This window comes from Leucoraja erinacea, chromosome 2, assembly GCF_028641065.1.
Source record: "Leucoraja erinacea ecotype New England chromosome 2, Leri_hhj_1, whole genome shotgun sequence".
NCBI lineage: Eukaryota > Metazoa > Chordata > Chondrichthyes > Rajiformes > Rajidae > Leucoraja > Leucoraja erinaceus.
Genome location: NC_073378.1, coordinates 20,777,666 through 20,797,334, shown reverse-complemented (window position 1 = coordinate 20,797,334; position 19,669 = coordinate 20,777,666). Strand labels below are relative to the sequence as shown.

The following is a 19,669-nucleotide window of genomic DNA, read 5'->3' as shown; positions in this document are numbered from 1 at the left end:
GATTGGATCAACTGGGCTTACATTCATGGGAATTTAGAAGGATGAGTGGGGATCTTATAGAAACATACACAAATTTTTACGGGATTGGAAACGCTAGATGCCGGATAAATGTTCACGATGTTGGGGGAGTTCAGAACCAGGGGGTCAAAGTTTAAGAATAAGGAGTAGGCCATTTAGGACTGAGATCAAGAAAATCTTTTTTCAGCCAGAGAGTTGTGAATCTGTGGAATTTTCTGTCACAGAAGGCAGTGGAGGCCAATTCACTGGATGTATTCAAGAGAGCGTTAGATATAGCTCTTAGGGCTAAAGGAATCATGGAATATGGGGAGAAGGCAGGTACTGATTCTGGATAATTAGCGGTGCTGGCTCGAAGGGCCGAATGGCCTACTCCTGCACCTATTGTTTATTGTCTGGTGTCTAAGAGGCCTGTACTTCTCTCAGCCAATGTATGAAACAAAGAGGTGATTAACAAAGATTATCTTCTGGAAATACGTTTTGTAAGATCCTACGTAAGATCCTACGTAAGATTTTGTAAGATTTGTAATAGCCATTTGATAAAACCTTCTTGTTCCTTTCCCCAGTTCTAATCAGGTTGTAATGCCCCCACAAAGGTAAATTGTTTGTTAATTTTAACAATAACATCACAATGAAAAATAGGAGCAGGAGGAGGAGTGGGGGTGGTGGTAGAGACAGGTACAGTAGTGGCATTTACGAGGCATATGAATCTGCAGGGAATGGAGGGAGATGTGCAGGTTATTGGCATCATGCTCGGCACACACATTGTGGACCAATGGGGCTGTTTCTATACTGACCGTTGGTTGTTCTATAAATGTGGAGACTTCAACATGTAACAATGGTCGGGCAAAAGGAAGACTTTCTAAAAGATTGCAAACTTATTGTCAGGGATGAATATATATTGGCTCACAGATCAGCCATTGAAGCAATGGAATGGTGCAAGATCCTATATAAAAATAGTAAATTAATGAGAGATATTACTTTCAAGTCAGATGGAGATCTTTGCTCCCAGTAATTCCGCAAGCCTGTATTAAAGCATCATATATTTGAAGAAATATTGCACCATTACATTTGCAAACTAATATGGAAGACCGTCCGACAGTTGGTTCACCTGTGAAACAGTCGCTTTCAATTTACTTGAATGAGGAATGGGAAATTAAACACAGTCTCAACAGGAATCATTTTGATGAAAAACTGGGGCCAAATTGTTGCATCACTGAATGATCTGATCCAAGCTGTTTTCCCAAGTGTCACTCATCGATATTTGAATTACCACTGAATGCGTGAAAGAACAATTCCAGCAAAGCATGACAATGCAGGCCGTGAATATGAAGTGGACCTGGACACTAGAAATGCATTGACAGTGTGACAGGCTGTACAATTTCCTGTTCAATCTGTCACCACCTGGTTTGCCATCACATAATCCCGAACTAAGAGGAGCTTCAGTCATGCTGGTCAGGAATTTGGATTCACCAACACAAATCAACAGAGCTGGATTATCAGTTCAAAATTACTACCAATGCGATTACAAAATCCTGTAAGCGCTCAACCTAGATAACCAAGCCTAAAGCCCAAGTATTATCTAAAATTAATATACACACTTATGCTGTTGGACAATAAATAACTCCATATGCAATAGTAAGCTTTCTATATGTTAACAAACACATAATAACTACTCAAAAAAGCTGGAGAAACTCAGCGGGTGCAGCAGCATCTACGGAGCGAAGGAAATAGGCAACGTTTCGGCCCGAAACGTTGCCTATTTCCTTCGCTCCATAGATGCTGCTGCACCCGCTGAGTTTCTCCAGCTTTTTTGGGTAACCTTCGATTCTCCAGCATCTGCAGTTCCCTCTTAAACTTAATAACTACTCGTTTGGATGCCAAGTATATCATTGGGGTTATCAAGTGGGCACCTCCCTTCACTGGTGCTTCGTTGAGGTAGGTCCACAACACCTCATAAAGGCTCAACAGTTAGTTCTGGTGTCCAAGAATAACTCAGTAATTCTCAGTAAATTGAGGCAGAATCTCTGGTGAAATGGAAAACGTGTCATTTTTGGGTCAGAAAACCTTCTTCAGATCCAAAATGTCACTCTCCTCCAGAGATGCTGCCTGACCCGCTCAGTTACTCCAGCATTTTGTGTCTATTTTCAGTATAAACCTGCATTTTCAGCTTCTTACACTCAGGAATTGATCATTTGGCCCACAATATAATCTCTACATTTTTATACTGAATTCAAAGGGGAAAAACTGGTAGATTGGAAGCATTAAACATTGAAATCAAAACTAAGCAACTTTGAACAGCAACATTGAAGTTAAGTAATTGTACATACCGTGCAAAGGTACATACCTACATAAATAGAACTATATTCATGTAATTTTTCATATCCATATTTTCAATGTATGCTTTAATTGGTAACTTTAGTTAAATTACATAATGTTAACCCTTAATTATATCATGAAATAATTATATACTTAAGTTAATTTCATTTCATTTCATTTACAAGGGATGTATAAAACCAAATTGCATGGAAATAAATTAAAAAAATTAAAAACTGGCTGCGACTAAATATAGTTTGCCGTTTTAATAATCGGTACTTTTTTAGTCGAAGCCGGTTGCGATACTAGTTGGTGGTTGCCGGAGGTTGCAGGTAGCAACAGGTTACCTGCAGCTTCCGGCAACAACCTGCAACCTCCGGCAACCTCCGGCAACCACCTGCAACCTCCGGCAACCACCTGCAACCTCCGGCAACCACCTGCAACCTCCGGCAACCACCTGCAACCTCCGGCAACCACCTGCAACCTCCGGCAACCACCTGCAACCTCCGGCAACCATCTGCAACCTCCGGCAACCACCTGCAACCTCCAGCAACCACCTGCAACCTCCGGCAACCACCTGCAACCTCCGGCAACCTCCGGCAACTACCTGCAACCTCCGGCAACCACCTGCAACCTCCGGCAACCACCTGCAACCTCCGGCAACCACCTGCAACCTCCGGCAACCACCTGCAACCTCCGGCAACCACCAGCAACCTCCGGCAACCACCTACAACTAGCATCACAACCGGCTTCAACTAAAAAATCACAGATTTTTAAAACGGCAAACTATTTTTAGTCGCGGCCGGTTTTGAATTTTTTGAAATAATCGCCGGAACATAGAAGAAACGGAAACCACTTTCGACCATTAGGGAGACTGACAAAAACCTCCGGGAACCGCACGGAAACCTTAGGTGGGGCGCAAAGTCTCCAGAGGTTTCTGTTCAGGTTTCCTAAGTGGGACGGGCAAAAGTACGCAGGTACAGCAGGCAGTGAAGAAAGCAAATGGCATGTTGGCCTTTATAACACAAGGAGTTGAGTATAAGAGCAAAGAGGTCCTTCTGCAGTTGTACAGAGCCCTAGTGAGACCACACCTGGAGTATTGTGTGCAGTTCTGGTCCCCTAATTCGAGGAAGGACATTCTTGCTATTGTGGGAGTGCAACGGAGGTTAATTAGAAGGTTAATTCCTGGGATGGCGGGACTGTCATATGCAGAGAGAATGGAGCGGCTGGGCTTGTACACTCTGGAGTTTAGAACGACGAGAGGGAATCTTATTGAAGCATATAAGATTGTTAAGGGTTTGGACACGCTAGCGACAGGAGACATGTTCCCGATGTTGGGGGAGTTCAGAACCAGGGGCCAGTTTAAGAATAAGGAGTAAGCCATTTAGACAGAGAGTTGTGAGTCTGTGGAATTCTCTGCCTCAGAGGGCGGTGGAGGCCGGTTCTCTGGATACTTTCAAGAGAGAGCTAGATAGGGCTCTTAAAGATAGCGGAGTTGGGGGATATGGGGTGAAGGCAGGAACGGGGTACTGATTGGGGATGATCAGCCATGATCACATTGAATGGCGGTGCTGGCTCAAAGGGCCGAATTGCCTACTCCTGCATCTATTGTCTAAACATTATTCACGTTATTCCCTTTATCGTGTATCTATCTGTTCACTGTGGATAACTCGATCGTAATCATGTACTGTCTTTCCAATGACTGGTTTGCACACAACAATAGCTTTTCACTGTACCCCGATGCACGTGACAATAAACTAAACGATGGCTCGATTGTAATCATGTATTGTCTTTCTGCAACAACTGCACATAGAACAGTTGGAGTATATTAACCAAGAACAGATCTTATCCTGGAAACAACAGCAGATGCTGGTTTAAATCATAGACACAAAATGCTGGAGTAACTCAGCGGGACAGGCAGCATCTCTGGAAAGAAGGAATCGCGTTGAGACCCTTCTTCAGGCTGATTTAGCACTGATAAGCAAAACACTGGCTTGGTTCATGTATAAAAAGGTAGGCCAATTGGACAAAGGCTGGCAAGTTCCTCATAGTGAACTCTCATGGCTCAAGAGAAATGGGATGAAAAGACAGCAAAATCAAATGTCATCATTTCAAGCTGAATTCCTTAATTATGATCTATTGAATTTTACATAAGCTAAAAATATCCTGTTTTGCTTTACTAAATCTAAAAAAAACAGGTAGTTAAAAATGTCGGAAATTAATGATCAGCGATTTGCAAAAGAACTGCAAGCTCATCACAGCTATGTAAAGAAATGACAAAGTGGACTACAGAAAGTTACTTTATGAACAAATTTAAAACTATCCATGTGTACATGGCGTTTAATGAAACAAATGGATTCCAAAGTAAGTCCCGATTATTCTGTACGAGATGGTGGCACATTGATTCATTTTTAAACTAAGGCACACGACATTGGCAGAAACAAAGAGTGAGGTAAGTCATATACAACTAGGGTCCAGGTTTACACAAGAGTTTTGTCCACAGCGCATTACTGCTTCCGGGGAGACACACCGCCGTGCTCATTGCTTCTATTTTCAGTCAGCTTTTGGCTTGCTTCCTCTTCATAACCAGCTCGGCCAATAATTTGTATCTGATTATGCATTCATCCTGCAGGAAAATAAGAGATTTGACAATAAGTCTACCTAGTCTTATGTAACAGTAAATTGCATTTCTTTACATTCATTAACATGGAAAAAACATGCCAAAGAGCTTGTCCCACCAGCATGCTGGTCCCACCATCAAACTCACCAATCAGCTGGGCAGGAGGCGGGCAACCTGAATTTGGACGTCGCACGGCGTCGGGCGGTGATGTCATCACGCAATGACATGCTGGGCGGTGACATCATCGCGCAATGCCACACGCTAGACGTACGCCGTCAAGATGCTGCGTACGCCCTCAATGCGCCTGCGGGCCAACAGGCCGTTGGCGCGCGGGATTTTCGAACAGGGAAGGATTTTTGGAGCCCCGGGCGATGTCGGGACCAGCCCCGCACAACTCCATACGCCTTCGAAATGGGACCGGCCCCGCGCGGCTGTACGCCTCAAGCGACCACGTTTGGTCGCGCTAGACGCATGCAATCGCATGCTGGTGGGACAGGCCCTTAACTCCCTCCCGAGATCCCTGCCACAGAAACCAGTCTTCAGTCAATTGTATTCATTCCATGTTGTAACAGCTCAGAGCCCATGAAATGGCAAAGGCTATGGGATCAGGCAGCGTCCCTCTACTAGTATTTAAGCCGTGCATTCCTGGACCATTTGCATCTCTAGTCTGGTCAAGCGGTTCCAATAGAATGGCATCTATCAAATCGTGGGGGGGAAACTGCCCAGGTGTATCCTAATCACTAAATGCAGGCAACATTCAAATAAGCCGATTACAGCCCAACAATCTCTCAATTGGCAAACTGATGTCTATTGTCAGCAAGAGCGCCATCATGCAGTATTTACTCATTGATACTCAGCTTGGGTTTCACCAGGACTAGCCAGCTCCAGCATGCACCAAAAGATGTGAATTTTATAGGTACGAGTGACTGCCATTGACATGAAAGCATAATTTAATGTTATGACCATCAGGAGCCCTGGTTATACTGAAGTCAAGCCCACCAGAGTGGCAATATTTACTTGGACAGAGGGTCTTGAGGTCCATAGCTCCCTGAAAGTGCCAATGCAAGCAGATAGAGTTGTGAAGAAGACCTGTGGTATTGCCTTCATTGGTTGGAGCTTTGTTCATAATAGTCAAGAAGTGATGATGCATCTTTATAGGACTTTAGTTAGGTTGCATTTGGAGTGTTGCATGCTGTTCTGGTCGCCACATTACAGGGATGATTGGGAGGCTTTGGAAACGGTGCAGAAGAGGTACATAGAGTAGTGAGAGCCTAGAACACGTTGCCAGGGGTGGTGGTGGTGGTGGAGGAGGCAGATACGATAGTGGTGTTTATGAGGCTATTAGATAGCCAAGTACAGGCAATAGAGGGATATCCATCATGTACAGGCAGATGAGATCAGTTTAACTTGGCATCATATTTGGCACAAACATTGTGGGCTGAAGGGCCTGTTCCTGTGCTGTACTGTTCTACGTTCTGCCAATATTGTTGAGGTCACCATTAACCAGCAACTTGACTTGTGCCATCTACATAAATGTTACAGCAGAACAGTCAAAGACAGGGCAGACAAAGGGTGGTGGGTGTATGGAACAAGCTGCCAGAGGAGGTAGTTGAGGCTGGCATTATCCCAACATTTCAGAAATAGTTAGACAGGTACATGTACAGGACAGGTTTGGAGGGATATGGACCAAACATGGGCAGGTGGGACCACTGTAGCTGGGACATGTTGGTCGGTGTGGGCAAGTCGGGTCGAAGGGCCTGTTTCCACACTGTATCACTCTATGACTTCACGACTGACTCAGCAAGTTCCTCAACCCCACGCCTACAGGTACAAAGCCCAACTCCTCAAATCCATGTCTACATATGCATGTCTGAATTATTATAAACTATGGTCTACAAGCCTGGCTGACTGCTGCTCTACCGAGAGCCAAGGTGCTCATCCTCACTTGGAACAAAACGCTCAATTGTACTGCATTCATTCATTCATTCTTTCTACCAATAGAAGCATACGACTGCAGAGTACCCAAGGGACCAGTAACGTTTTTGAGGAGAGGATTCCAGATTCCCTTTCCAGTGAACTATGCATGAAAAGGATTTGTTTCCCTGCACTGCACAATTTGTAAAGACAGTGCGGCACGTTAGCACAGCAGTAGAGTTGCAACTGTACAGCACCAGAGACCCAGGTTCGATCCTGACTACAAGTGCTATCTGTATGGGTTTTCTCCATTATTTCCAGTTTCTTCCCATGCTCCAAGCTGTGAGGAGGATGCTAGGAGGCTGCAAGGTGACTTGGATAGGTTGGGTGAGTGGGCAAATGCATGGCAGAAGCAGTATAATGTGGATAAATGTGAGGTTATCCACTTTGGTGGCAAAAACAGGAAAGTAAATTATTATCCGAATGGTGGCCGATTAGGAAAAGAGGAGATGCAACGAGATGTGAATTGGTCCACTCTTGGATAGGTTGGGTGTCATGGTCCACCAGTCATTGAAAGTAGGAATGCAGGTGCAGCAGGCAGTGAAGAAAGCAAATGGTATGTTAGCATTCATACAATACCATACAATACAATACAATACGGATTAATTTAAATAGCAAAAGGATTTGAGTATAGGAGCAGGGAGGTTCTACTGCAGTTGTACAGGGTCTTGGTGAGACCACACCTGGAGTATTGTGTACAGTTTCGGTCTCCTAATCTGAGGAAAGACATTCTTGCCATAGAGGGAGTACAGAGAAGGTTCACCAGATTGATTCCTGGGATGGCAGGACTTTCATCTAAAGAAAGACTGGATAGACTCGGCTTGTACTCGCTAGAATTTAGAAGATTGAGGGGGGATCTTATAAAAACTTACAAAATTCTTAAGGGGTTGGACAGGCTAGATGCAGGAAGATTATTCCATATGTTGGGGAAGTCCAGAACTAGATGTCACAGTTTAAGGATAAGAGGGAAGTCTTTTAGGACCGAGATGAGAAAATCATTTTTTACACAGAGAGTGGAGAATCTGTGGAATTCTCTGCCACAGAAGGTAGTCGAGGCCAGTTCATTGGCTATATTTAAGAGGGAGTTAGATGTGGCCCTTGTGGCTAAAGGGATCAGGGAGTATGGAGAGAAGGCAGGGACGGGATACTGAGTTGGATGATCAGCCATGATCATATCGAATGGCGGTGCAGGCTCGAAGGGCCGAATGGCCTACTCCTGCACCTATTTTCTATGTTTTCTATGTGTTCTAAGACGTTTGGACAGGACAAATAATGAATGGCCTGGATAATGGATGTAGAGAGGATGTTTCTTCTAGTGGCAGAGTCTAGGTCCAGAGGGCAAAAGCTCATATCTGGAATGGGAGTAAAAGGGCGTACCCTGAGAAAGGGTTGAGGAGGAATTTTTTAGCCAGCGGGTGGTGAACCTGTGGAATTTATTGCCACGGATGGCCAAGGAGGCAAAGTCTTTGGGTATATTTAAAGCAGAGATTGACAGTTTCTTCATTAATAAGGGTGTCAATGGTTTATGGGGAGGAGGAAGGAGAATAGGGTCACAGAGAAAGGTAGATCAGTCATGATTAAATAGTAGAGTATACTCCTTGGGCCAAATGCCTAATTCTGCTCCTATGACATAAGCATGGATAGGAAAGGTTTAGAGGGGATTGTGTCAAAGACAGGCAGGTGGGACCAGTGTTGATGGTGTAACTTGGTTGACATGGGCAAGTTGGGCCGAAGGGCCTGTTTCTGTGCTGAAGGACTATGATCCCATATGCTGCCTGTATCAAAATCCTCAATGATGTGCATTAGCTTCATAATCAGTGTGAATACGAGGACCGAAATATAGCTTTGGAAGAATGTTGAGTATTTTTAAATGATGCGAGACTGGGGAATATTGATGTTTAAAGGGACCTGGGTGGCCTTATACTCCATTAACTGAAGGCTAAAATGCAATGCAGCAGCCAAAATAATAAGACAGCCTACATTACTGGAAGATTTGAGTAAAAGATTAAATGTGTCATACTACAACTAATTAGGGTCTTGGTGAGATGGCACCTTAAGTATTGTGTTCAATTTGCTCTGCTTAGGAAAGGATATAATTGCTATCGAGGAAGTGTTACAAGGATTCAGCAGACTGGTGCCAGTAAAGATGGATATGTTAAACAAGAAGGTGGAATAGGCAAGAGTTTAACAAAATAGGTGATCTCTCATTGTATAAAAATCTGAGAGGATTTGGAGTAGGTACAAGGACAATAGACAATAGGTGCAGGAGTTGGCCTTTCAAGCCAGCACCGCCATTCAATGTGATCATGGCTGATCATCCCAAATCAGTACCCCGTTCCTACCTTCTCCCCATATCCCCTGACTCCGCTATTTTTAAAATACCTATCTAGCTCTCTCTTGAAAGCATCCAGAGAACCCGCCTCCACCGCCCTCTGAGGCAGAGAATTCCACACTCACCACTCTTTGTGAGAAAAAACGTTTCCTCGTCTCCTTTCTAAATGGCTTACTCCTTATTCTTAAACTGTGGTCCCTGGTTCTGGACTCCCCCAACATCGGGAACATGTTTCCAGCCTCTGGTGTGTTCAAGCCCTTTAACAATCTTATATGTTTCAATGAGATCCCCTCTCATCCATCTAAACTCCAGAGTGTACAAGCCCACCTGCTCCATTCTCTCAGCATATGACAAACCCGCCATCCCGGGAATTAACCTTGTTGCACTGCACTCCCTCAATAGCAAGAATGTCCTTCCTCAAAACTGCACACAATACTCCAGGTGTGGTCTCACTAGGGCTCTGTACAACTGCAAAAGGGCCTCTTTGCTCCTATATTCGATTCCTCTTGTTATAAAGGCCAACATGCCATTTGCTTTCTTCACTGCCTGCTGTACCTGTAGGCTTACTTTCATAGACTGATGTACAAGGACTCCCAGATCCCATTGTGCTTCCCCTTTTCCCAACTTGATGCCATTTAGATAGTAATCTGCCTTCCTGTTTTTGCTTCCAAAGTGGATAACCTCACATTTATCCGCATTAAACGTCATCTGCCATGCAGCTGCCCACTCCCCTAAATCACCCTGCATTCTCATAGCATCCTCCTCACAGTTCACACTGCCACCCAGCTTTGCAATCAGCAAATTTGCTAATGTTACTTTGAATCCCTTCATCCAAATCATTGTTGTATATTGTAAATAGCTGCAGTCCCAGCACTGAGCCTTGCAGTACCCCACTAGTCACTGCCTGCCATTCTGAAAGGGACCCGTTAATCCCTACTCTTTGTTTCCTGTCTGCAAACCACCTCTCTATCCATGTCAGCACTCTACCCCCAATACCATGTGCCCTAATTTTGGCCACTAATCTCCTATGTGGGACCTTATCAAATGCTTTCAGAAAGTCCAGGTACACTACATCCACTGGCTCTCCCTTGTCCATTTTCCGAGTTACATCTTCAAAAAATTCCAGAAGATTAGTCAAGCATGATTTCCCCTTCGTAAATCCATGCTGACTCGGACCGATCCTGTTACTGCTATCCAAATGTGCGGCTATCTAATCTTTTATAATTGGCTCCAGCATCTTCTCCACCACCGATGTCAGGCTAACTGGTCTATAATTCCCTGTTTTCTCCCTCCCACCTTTCTCAAAATGTGGGATAACATTAGCTACCCTCCAATCCACAGGAACTGATCCTGAGTATAGAACATTGGAAAATTATCACCAATGCATCCATGATTTCTAGAGCCACTTCCTTAAGTACCCTGGGATGCAGACCATCAGGCCCTGGGGACTTATCAGCCTTCAGTCCCATCAGTCTACCCAACACCATTTCCTGCCTAATGTGGATTTCCTTCAGTTCTTCTGTCACCCCAGATCCTCTGGCCAGTAGTATATCAGGAAGATTGTTTGTGTCCTCCTTAGTGAAGACAGATCCAAAGTACCTGATCAACTCATCTGCCATTTCCTTGTTCCCCATAATAAACTCACCTTTTTCGGTTTTCAAGGGTCCAACTTTGGTCTTAACACATTTTTTCTCTTCACATACCTAAAGAAGCTTTTACTATCCTGCTTTATATTCTTGGCTAGCTTACCTTCATACCTCATCTTTTCTCCCTGTATTGTCTTTTTGATTATCTTCTGTTGTTCTTTAAACATTACCCAATCCTCTTGCTTCCCACTCATCTTTGCTACGTTGTACTTCGTCGCTTTAATTTTTATACTGTCCCTGACATCCCTTGTCAGCCACAGTCGCCCCTTTCTCCCCTTGGAATCTTTCTTCTTCCTAGGAATGAACTGATGCTGCACCTTCTGTATTATTCCTAGAAACACTTGCCATTTTTGTTCCACTGTCATCCCTGCTAGTGTATCCTTACAGTCAACTTTGGCCAGCTCCTCCCTCATAGCCCCATAGTCCCCTTTATTCAACTATAACACCTTCGATATACCCTTCTCCCTCTCCAATTGTAGATGAAACCTAACCATGTTATGGTCACTACCTCCTAATGGCTCATTAACCTCGAGGTCCTTTATCAAATCCGGTTCATTACACAACACTAATTCCAGAATTGCCTTCTCCCTGGTAGGCTCCAATGCAAGCTGTTCAAAGAATCCATCACAAAGGCACTCTACAAAGTCCCTTTCTTGGGGTCCAGGACCAACCTGATTTTCCCAGTCTACCTGCATGTTGAAATCTCCCATAACAACCACAGCATTACTTTTACTACATGCCAATTTTAACTCCTGATTCAACTTGCGCCCTCTGTCCAGGCTACTGTTGATTAGTCCCATGAGGGTCTTTTTACCCTTACAATTCCTTAGTTTTATCGATACTAGTTCTATCCAGGACGTTTCCCCTGGCTGAGAAGGTCAGTCTCAAAGTACAATGGTACTTTATTGTCACATGTAGATAGGTGGTGAAATTCCTTTTTTGCACAGTTCAGAAAAAAAATCTTACAAAGGGTTAAACCAGTTAGAGAAGGAGCTATTTTTTCCACGCAAATGTTGGTGACTCTATAATATTCCACTCGAGGACAGATGTTGTCATCAAATTCATTCAATACCAAAATTGATACTTTATTTCAATATTAAAAGATATCAAAGGATATAAAGCAAGACAGGATAATGATGTTGATGTCAAAGATCAGTTGTGATCTGGATGAAAGGTGAAACATGTTCACCAAGAGGCTGAGTAGTCTACTTGTGCTTCAATGTGTCTTTGAGTTAATATGTGGTGCCATGATCAAATATTGCACAAGCCACTTTTGTTCATTGACACTATCACCAGTCTTATTAACTCAGATTTTAAATAATAACCAAAACATTACCTTTGTTTTTCCTGGTACACATTTTGCTATTTTGTCCCAGCGTTCAGAAGTTCCCTTTGGATACTGCTGTAAGGCTAGTTCAAGCAATTTTTGTTGATTTTGATTCCACAATTCAACGGTCTCTTCAGAAGACCGAACTCTTGCTTTCCTATTCTTCTCCTCATCACTCTCATCATCATCCGCTTCTGCATTATCAAAGTCCCTCTGCCGCCTTCCTTTCTGTTTCTGCTCCGTTTCTTCTTGGATCATAAAAGTTTGCTCTGAGGTTTTAGCAGCTTTCCGTTTCCGAAGCCTGGTTTCTGCAGCAAGTCTGTCAGTGTAGTTACTTGGATCATCCCCATTCTCAAACCCTTCATGTTCTCCTTCAACCTCCACATCCCTTTTAGTAATTAAGTGGTCAGGTAGGGCTGTTTCACGTTTAGCACTCTTTAAAGTCTGAGATGCAGACTTCAGTTCAAATAGTTTTACTGTTCCTGTTGAAAAACACACACGCATTAATAGGACACATAATTTTCCGAAGTTTACCACAATTTTGCTTTGGTGAACAGGGCTATCAATCCTTAATTGTCCAGTCAAATATGTCCTACTGCTCCACCCTCTAGTAGGTGGTCAATATTTGTATTCAAATGAATCACAGATGTTATGCTATGAAGTTTACGGATAAGCAGCCAGTTACAAGGACGCCCATTAGCTGCCAAGTTGGACGGTGGGGGATTTATCCGAGCAAGACACAAAATGCTAGAGTAATGCAACAGGTCAGGAAGCATCTCTGGAGAGCACGGATAGATGACATTTCAGGTTTTTATCAGAACACACTGGGAAGACACAAGTTTGTGCTTGTACCATAGAAGTGTTTGTGTTTGTGCTTGTACCACAGAAAGTAGTTGAGGCCAGTTCATTGGCTATATTTAAGAGGGAGTTAGATGTGGCCCTTGTGGCTAAAGGGATCAGGGGGTATGGAGAGAAGGCAGGTACAGGATACCGAGTTGGATGATCAGCCATGATCATATTGAATGGCAGTGCAGGCTCGAAGGGCTGAATGACCTACTCCTGCACCTATTTTCTATGTTTCCATGTGCTGGAATGGGTAATGGGTATGGGATCTGTAGCTGCAGGCAAAAATCAAAATGGACCAACAAGGTCTGGTACTCTATGGACAAACAACTTTGACTGGAGATCCTTCTACTTCTGGGTTTCTCTTGTCTCTCCATGCTGTTATTTAAAGTAATTATTATTTTGACAACCTATCACACACATTCTGTGGTCTCTCCATCCTGTCCCTTTCTGCTGTTTAAATCACATCGAGTTACCACCCACAGAATGACTTAATGATCAATGACGGAGGCAAAGCTGGAGCAGAGCTTGAACTATTAAAGCCAAGAATTACATTTTAAAGCTTTTAAAGGTCTTTGATGGAAAACACCAAGAAATAATAAAAAACATTAATATGAAATCCTTTTAAAGATAGCTTCTTCCTCATTAAAGACCCCTTCCCAAGGGCAGCACAGGGGTGTAGCGGTAGAGTTGCTGCTTTACAGCGCCAGAGACCCAGATCCGATCCTGACTATGGATGCTGCCTGTATGGAGTTTGTACGTTCACCCTGTGACCGACTGCGTGGGTTTTCTCCGAGTGCTCCAGATTCCTCCCAGACTCCAAAGATGTACAGGTTTATAGGCGTTGGTAAAAAAGAGTAAATTTTCCCTAGTGTGTAGGATAGTGGGATCTCTGGTCGGTGATTTGGGGATCTCTGGTCGGTGTGGACTCGGTGGGTTGATGGGCCCGTTTCCGTGCTGCATCTCTAAAGTCTAATGCCCTTGTCCCACTTAGGAAACCTGAACGGAAACCTCTGGAGACTTTGTGCCCCACCCAAGGTTACCGTGCGGTTCCCAGAGGTTTCTGACAGTCTCCCTACCTGCTTCCACTACCTGCAACCTCTGGCAACCACCTGCAACCTCCGGGAACCACACGGAAACCTTGGGTTTCCTAAGTGGGACAGGGGCACAAAGGTCTCACAAGCACCAGTGATTTTTTTTATTCAAATAGATGGATTGTAATTCTTCATCAGGTCACATTGAAATAAGATCAGAGATTAAGGTTCATCAATGTAATGCAAACTTCCTCCTGACGTGTATCCATCGATTACTTGCCAGGCTTTGTCCAGCCCCTCCTCTCTTCCGGCTTACTTCCCCATCCCCCACCACAATCAGTCTGGGGAAGGGTTCCGACCCAAAATGTCACCCATCCATGTTCTTCAGAGATGTCGCCTGACCTACTGAATTACTTCAGCACTGTGTGTCTTTGTCGGTACAGTAAACATTGTCATTCGGCAATTCTTGCATTTACATGGGAAATTTGGGGATGGCTGAACACTAAAGAGAACTGTTGGCCAGTCAGCACATTGACCCCAATGGATGACAGGGAAATAAAACACTTAAGCACACAAAGCCATCATGCAAGAAGAAATCTGAAGGCCTTCCTAATTCTTCAATTACAATCACTGTGATTGCAGTTACCTGCATATTTTAACGATCAGAAAATAAAATGCCACGTTATGACTTTGGGTCAAACCAAAGTGAAGGAATATTAGCAAGGCACGAGTTGTACTATACGCGATAATACTTTTTTATTTTTGTGGTCCAATAAATGTATTCTTAGTAAACGGAGGAAGCTGAAATAAACAACTTGCATTTAAATATAGCACACACAACAAAACATACAAAAAGGTACAGACAAATGTCAAACATATGTCGTAATGCACATACCTGGTGTCGCTGAAACAAAATCTTTGACTTGTTTAGCTTTGGTTGTAACCTATTTTAAAAAGAAAAAGAATGGTTTTCAACTCGTTATTAAAATTAAGGGCTGCTAAGAGCAGGGAGGGGGAGAATGCGATTTAATGTGCCAAAAAAATCCATCTTCCAGAATAATGTTTTGATCACAACTCAGTACTGCAAGGATAAGAAGCTGCTTGCAGCCATTGTAAAGTTCTACAGGGAAAATCTCCAGATTTATTCCTTCCCATCTATGCACACTGACTGTTGTGGTATTGGTGTTAAAACCTAATGATCTTTATCCTCAAGCACGTTTACAAGCGATATCTAATATCATGTTAATATTAAGTAAATGGAATAACAGGATAAAGATGTTCACCTGAATATTCCGTATTGTATTCAGAATTTTGGGGTAAAATATATTTAGGAATTACAACACACTCTATATACTGTCATTGTCTGGCATCTTAGATTTTCTGCCTCAACCTTCTGCCTTAGAAATGAGAGTACTACCAGTAACCCACAGTCCACATGTTAAATGAACAAACTTTATGACTCGAGAACTTTGTATTTAATTAATATAGAAATTATATTAGTAGACATTAGATGGGCTAATTGTCTACATGCATCACTTTCTCAAATATTCTGCCAAATTGAAACAACATGCTTGTTTCACGCAGCAGTAAAAATTAAAAATAAAGCTCTATTCGATAACATTTAGTCTGAACGAGGTAGGCATCAATTCCTGCATAATGACCTTGCTTTTGAAACTATTTCTAACTATAATTTATCTTTAAACTAATAAAACTCTGACCTTGGATGTGTATTTATTTGTGTGATGTTCGTGTGCGATTCACATCTCCTCGAAAACACGACGGGCTAACGCTGTAATTTTTACATATTCCAATAGATATTTACGCTGTGAAATCTGTTCAAACATTTCAAATAACTTACATAATAAATGAGCTGATGTCAACCCATTCCCCAGCGCAATATCCCGTGACGTCACAATGGGTCACAGTGCACATTGTTATTCACGCGCTGCGAGTTACGTCACCACCCCCCCTCCCGACTCGCAGTCATTTGATCGACGCAGCCAGCTCCCTGTGGGCCCTGCAGCCCGCAGCCCACTCGCCTCCCCTCCTCTCTCTCCCGTCTCCCCCCCCTCTCTCCCCCCCTTCCCCCCCTCTTTCCCCCCTGCGCCCCCCCCCCCTCTCTCCTCAGGCTGTCCCCCCTACCCCCTACCGCGCGATGAGGGGACGGTACCCAACGGGTCCCACTTGGTCTAGTATATTTATAAAACTATGTATTTGTGTGTGTGATGTTCGTGTGCATTTCACAACTCCTCGAAAACACGATGTGCTAAAGGTGATATTTTTACATATTCCGATGGGAGATTTACGCCGTGGTCAAAAATCACCTATTCTAAAAATTTCATGCATTATTTCTCGAGTTATTTATGAAAATGTTCACAAATGTGCAGAAACGTGGTAAAAATAACTGCTTTTACAGCTGTTTACCCGGTGCTTACAGCTGTGACGTCACAGTGGGATTGTAGCACTACTCGCAACATTATTGCTATCCAACTGCACTGAGTTCTGCTCGCCCTAGCAAAAGTCACAGTACACTGAGCTCTGCTAGCTAGCAAGTGCAAATGTATTTTTTTAAAGTTTAAAAATGAGGTATATAAGGCGAAATGAGCAGCCCCTGCGCAGTTGTCGGCTATGGTTGAGTGGTGGAATATTGTGTTGGGGAACAGGTTGCGTCGGGGGACCAGGCCTCCCGTGGGGGCTATGGGTGAGTGGTGGAATATTGCGCTGGGGAATGGGTTGCGTTGGGGGACCAGGACTCCCGTGTCACAGTGACCCAACGGGTCCCACTTGGTCTAGTGAAAAATAAAAGTCCCTCATGCTAAGATAATTTTTTTTAATTACACAATATTTAGCAGTTGTCAGAAAGCATATTTTTAAAATCTCATAAGACACTGTTTTCAGATTAAAGTGACTGACGCGCGCAAAACCGCCAAGTTGCACGACATTCACGCTGACATATGATGCCATGCGGGTGACGTCCGGAGACCACAGATGGGCTGTAAAATTTTCTTCCTTCAATGCATGGATTTTAAATAATATATTAAAATTAATACAATAAAATCAATTATGCAAATGAAAATATGTCTGAGCCGTTCAGTATTATTTATTGATGTATTGGTCCGCTTCCAGATCCAATCACCGTCTCTATAACTTTTACATAGAAACATAGAAATTAGGTGCAGGAGTAGGCCATTCGGCAACTTCGGCCCTTCACCGCCATTCAATATGATCATGGCTGATCATCCAACTCAGTATCCCGTACCTGCCTTCTCTCCATCCCCCTGATCCTCTTAGCCACAAGGGCCACATCTAACTCCCTCTTAAATATAGCCAATGAACTGGTCTCAACTACCCTCTGTGGCAGAGAGTTCCAGAGATTCACCACTCTCTGTGTGAAAAAAGTTCTTCTCATCTCGGTTTTTCCCCGATTTCCCCCTTATCCTTAAGCAGTGACCCCTTGTCCTGGACTTCCCCAACATCGGGAACAATCTTCCTGCATCTAGCCTGTCCAACCCCTTAAGAATTTTGTAAGTTTCTATAAGATCCCCCCTCAATCTCCTAAATTCTAGAGAGTATAAACCAAGTCTATCCAGTATTTCTTCATAAGACAGTCCTGACATCCCAGGAATCAGTCTGGTGAACCTTCTCTGCACTCCCTCTATGGCAATAATATCCTTCCTCAGATTCTGGGACCAAAACTGTACGCAATACTCCAGGTGTGGTCTCACCAAGACCCTGTACAACTGCAGTAGAACCTCCCTGCTCTGAGACTCAAATCCTTTTGCTATGAAAAGCTAACATACCATTCGCTTTCTTCACTGCCTGCTGCACCTGCATGCCTACTTTCAATGACTGGCGTACCATGACACCCAGGTCTCGCTGCATCTCCCCTTTTCCTAGTCGGCCACCATTTAGATAATAGTCTGCTTTCCTGTTTTTTGCCGGGATGGATTCAATGAGTGTAGACTGAACTCCCCTCTCCGCTTCCTGCCCCTATCCCTCCTTCTCCACTCCCCCTGCCCTTCACCGCTCCCCTCTCCTCCCCTTTTTCCCTTCCCCCCACTCCACTCTTCTCCCCCTTCTCCACTCCTCCCCCTCACATCCCTTTCTCCTCCTCTCCCTCCCTTCGCCCATTCTCCAACCCTCACTTTCCCCGACGCCCCCTATTTGTGGACCCAGCCTGTGACAGCTAGATCCCACTAATAGTACTGCACAAAGGCCACATCATCTGTTTTTTAGTAACATTGACTATGTAGCAATGTTACAAAATTTGGAGATTTTAGAACTCAAGTCTGCAATTTATCCCATCAGATAAAGCAAAAAAGGAGTTTAATTTGACACCCAATTCACTTTTATATCTTCAGTATTAAAAAAGCTATGGCCATTTTCATACTCGGAAATTAGCATCATGTTCCTATTGATTTTCCATTGACTTAACACAAAAGCTGTGATCGAGGACAGTCTAAAGCCCATAACTTTATTAAAAATTAAGAGAACTGAAAGAAATTTTCAGTTATTATAGATTGAAGCATTCTGAAACAAATATTAAACAATCTTACTTGGATGACCTGAAATTAAAGCATATAATTAGTTAGTTACCCAATTGTAGCTAATTTCAAAATTCAATTACTAGACCTAAACATCTATCCATTTCTTAAGGAAAGATTAACATTTTTAAATAGCCTGTGTCCAAATAACATTCACACAAGAATTCACAATAAAACATGATTTTTAAATCTCATTGACAATATTTATAGGCCAAATGGAAGGGATTTAGTGTTCAATTGCTGTAAATTAATGGCCATTTAATGGGATTCTGTGGAACGCGCTGGTTTAGAATGCTGCCATTGCGGTGAATTTGTACCCCATGTCGGCATGAAAGATACTGCCGGTTCAGATGGGCCCCCAAGTCAGCTACTCGCAACATAAAATTTGTATAAAGGGATCTTAAGAAGCCCTTTTTAATGTAAAAATAAACAAGCTACCTTGCGTTGTCCCCTACATGAGATCCGTCCCGTTGTCGGGGTTCGTGGCTTTAGAGGATGATTTTTAATCTACTATAACAATTAAATAACCCAATTTAGTTTAAAAATACCTGAACGAATTTTGCAGCGATTTTCTGTCAGCAACTAAGTAGGCTGAACAACATCGATTGCAACAGCCTAGAGAAAATCGCGTTTCAAACCCGCCCCTCTCTCAAAGGTGCCAAAGTCGCGCACACGGGCAGCGACAGAACTGCAGCACCGCTGAAGGTAAGTTTTGCAACATACCTAGACTATGGGATGACTGCAGACTTTGGGAACAACAAAATGGGTGGTGGGTATTTAGACTCAGTGGCCGTGGAGCAGGTGGGGGGCACTGGTTCATTGACAACATTGCCTGTACTCAGTTGAAAATTCCGCTGCCTCTGGGGGTTTGGAGAGACCATTGGAAGAGAGATCTGCCGTCGATAAATAAAAACGTCTATAAATAAAAGTGAACGACTCCGACATCTTTTCATTTGCACAATTGATTTTATTGTATTAATTTTAATATATTAACGTTTAAAATCCATGCATTGAAAGA

General features: G+C 43.3%; 1 protein-coding gene across 1 annotated transcript in view; it reads right to left on the bottom strand.

Annotated features, from left to right (window-relative positions):
* Nucleotides 1–4,618: 4,618 nt before the first annotated feature.
* The window catches only part of dnajc1 (DnaJ (Hsp40) homolog, subfamily C, member 1), a 120,903-nt gene continuing 105,852 nt past the window's right edge, over nt 4,619–19,669 (bottom strand). Inside the window, exons 10-12 of the mRNA XM_055652547.1 lie at nt 15,003–15,051; nt 12,240–12,712; nt 4,619–4,957 (exon numbers count right to left, since the gene is read on the bottom strand). Coding sequence (XP_055508522.1) covers nt 4,889–4,957; nt 12,240–12,712; nt 15,003–15,051 — 591 coding nt within the window. The 3' untranslated portion in view covers nt 4,619–4,888. The remainder of the gene's footprint in view (nt 4,958–12,239; nt 12,713–15,002; nt 15,052–19,669) is intronic.